Source organism: Cydia strobilella, chromosome 5 (genome assembly GCF_947568885.1).
Source record: "Cydia strobilella chromosome 5, ilCydStro3.1, whole genome shotgun sequence".
NCBI lineage: Eukaryota > Metazoa > Arthropoda > Insecta > Lepidoptera > Tortricidae > Cydia > Cydia strobilella.
In genome coordinates, this window is record NC_086045.1 from 16,312,553 (window position 1) to 16,315,132 (window position 2,580).

At 47.8% G+C, this 2,580-nt stretch overlaps 1 protein-coding gene across 1 annotated transcript; it reads left to right on the forward strand.

Annotated features, from left to right (window-relative positions):
• Positions 1–455: 455 nt before the first annotated feature.
• On the forward strand, positions 456–2,057 carry LOC134741465 (ATP synthase subunit beta, mitochondrial-like). Its single transcript, XM_063674248.1, has one exon. It carries the CDS (start codon positions 482–484, stop codon positions 2,030–2,032), a length of 1,551 nt encoding a protein of 516 aa, XP_063530318.1. The 5' UTR covers positions 456–481; the 3' UTR covers positions 2,033–2,057.
• The last annotated feature ends 523 nt before the right edge of the window (positions 2,058–2,580 follow it).

Genomic DNA, 2,580 nt, shown 5'->3' on the forward strand with positions numbered 1-2,580 from the left:
TACATTTTTGCTCCAAAATCGTTACCGCCGGGCTCTTAAAACAACAGTTTTTGCAGTTGAATGTTATTTTATTGCTTTTATTCGGTTTATAGGTATTATAGTATAAATTATCATTACCCACAGGCATTTTTCATTTTTAATATTTATTTTAAATTTCCGTCGGATGTGTGGCTTCTCGCCAGTGGTCGGTAACGGTACTGACGGTGACGTACTCGTACTAAACGCAATGAAGTGCATGCACATGCAATTCACAAGTATCACGATTAATTAATACTTTTTCTGTGGTGTTATATTGATTTTCAAAAACTACTTATCGATCGCTGCAAAGTTAGTCTGGTCTTACTTTACTGTTGTTTTTTTTGTTTTTTTTAGGAAAATCGTACCTCTTTTAAATCCGGGTCGTATACATTTAGCTTTCAGTGTTCTGGCAACTTTTCCAGCCGCGAATCATTATTCACCCAATTTGTCCAGATATTCGAAAATGTTGGTGGCAGTAATTAGGGTTGGAAGCGGCTTCTTAGCAGCCAAGCCTGTTGCCGTAAGGGCTGCCACAGAATACGGCAAAATTGCTGCTGTATCGGCCGTCAATAAGAGGGATTTTGCTGCCAAAGCCGCAGGCAAGGGGCAAGGTAAGGTGGTCGCGGTCATCGGTGCCGTTGTAGACGTACAGTTCGAGGACAATCTGCCTTCCATTCTCAATGCCCTTGAAGTGCAGAACAGGCAGCCCCGGCTCGTGCTGGAGGTAGCGCAGCACTTGGGAGAGAATAAGGTGCGCACCATCGCTATGGACGGTACCGAGGGTTTGGTGCGCGGACAGGCCGTGCACGACTCCGGTTCACCCATCCGCATCCCCGTGGGCGTGGAGACGCTTGGGCGCATCATGAATGTGATCGGCGAGCCCATCGACGAGCGCGGCCCCATCCTTACCGACAAGAGGGCGTCCATCCACGCCGAGGCGCCCGAGTACGCGGAGATGAGCGTGGAGCAAGAGATCCTGGTCACCGGCATCAAGGTCGTGGACCTGCTGGCGCCATACGTCAAGGGAGGAAAGATTGGCCTGTTCGGCGGTGCTGGTGTCGGCAAGACCGTACTCATAATGGAGCTCATTAACAACGTAGCCAAGGCTCACGGTGGTTACTCTGTGTTCGCCGGCGTGGGCGAGCGCACACGTGAGGGAAACGATCTGTACCAGGAAATGATTGAGTCTGGTGTTATCTCCCTCAAGGATAATACCTCCAAGGTGTCATTGGTGTACGGTCAGATGAACGAGCCCCCAGGTGCCCGTGTCCGTGTCGCTCTCACAGGTCTCACTGTGGCCGAGTATTTCAGAGACCAGGAGGGTCAGGATGTGCTGCTGTTCATTGACAACATCTTCCGTTTCACTCAAGCTGGTTCAGAAGTGTCTGCTCTGCTGGGTCGTATCCCGTCTGCTGTGGGTTACCAGCCGACCTTGGCCACTGACATGGGTACTATGCAGGAGAGAATCACCACCACAAAGAAGGGTTCCATCACCTCAGTACAGGCCATCTACGTGCCCGCTGATGATCTAACTGATCCCGCCCCGGCAACAACTTTCGCTCACTTGGATGCCACCACTGTGCTGTCGCGTGCCATCGCCGAGCTGGGCATCTACCCCGCAGTGGATCCTCTCGACTCTACCTCGCGTATCATGGACCCCCACATAATCGGCGCCGAGCACTACAACGTCGCCCGTAACGTGCAGAAGATCCTGCAGGGCTATAAGTCGCTTCAGGACATTATCGCCATCCTGGGTATGGAAGAGTTGTCCGAGGAGGACAAGCTGACAGTGTCGCGCGCGCGCAAGATCCAGAGGTTCCTGTCGCAGCCCTTCCAGGTGGCCGAGGTGTTCACTGGCCACGCCGGCAAGCTGGTGCCTCTCGAGGAGACCATCAAGGGCTTCTCCAAGATCCTGCAGGGCGAGTACGACCACTTGCCCGAGGGCGCCTTCTACATGGTCGGGCCCATCGAGGAAGTTGTAGCCAAGGCCGAGACCCTCGCCAAGAGCATCTAAACTGTTATTAATGTGAATGTAAATGGATGATGAAATAGTACATTTCGATGCTAGTGCGGAAAGTATGTCATTACTTCACGAGTACGAGTGAAGAATGCCATATCCGCACGTGTATCGAACGACGTTTTTTAATACAGTTGCGAAGAGGTGTTTTTCTAGCTTTTATTCGACTAGAATAGATTTTGTTATTATTATTGAACCCACTTCAATGAAAGTTTTTTTTTTCAAATGCATGTTCTATAAGACAGAAACAATTGTAAATAGTAAAACATTGTACTATTATTACCTAAATATTTACCTAAATAGTTACGATTATTTGTGTATCGTATATTTATATAAACAATATCGAATGTTGCCTTTGGTAACTTAAAACATTCTTGCAGTAAGAAAATACGCCTCTTCTTTGACAGGCGTTCCGTTCCATTCAGACAACTTATTAAGAACGGTTTTTCAACATTAAAAAATAAACGTGTTATAATACTTATAATGATGAAGAGGTAAGTAATAAAATATGAAATATGCATATTTTTCGTATTCTTACATTAACA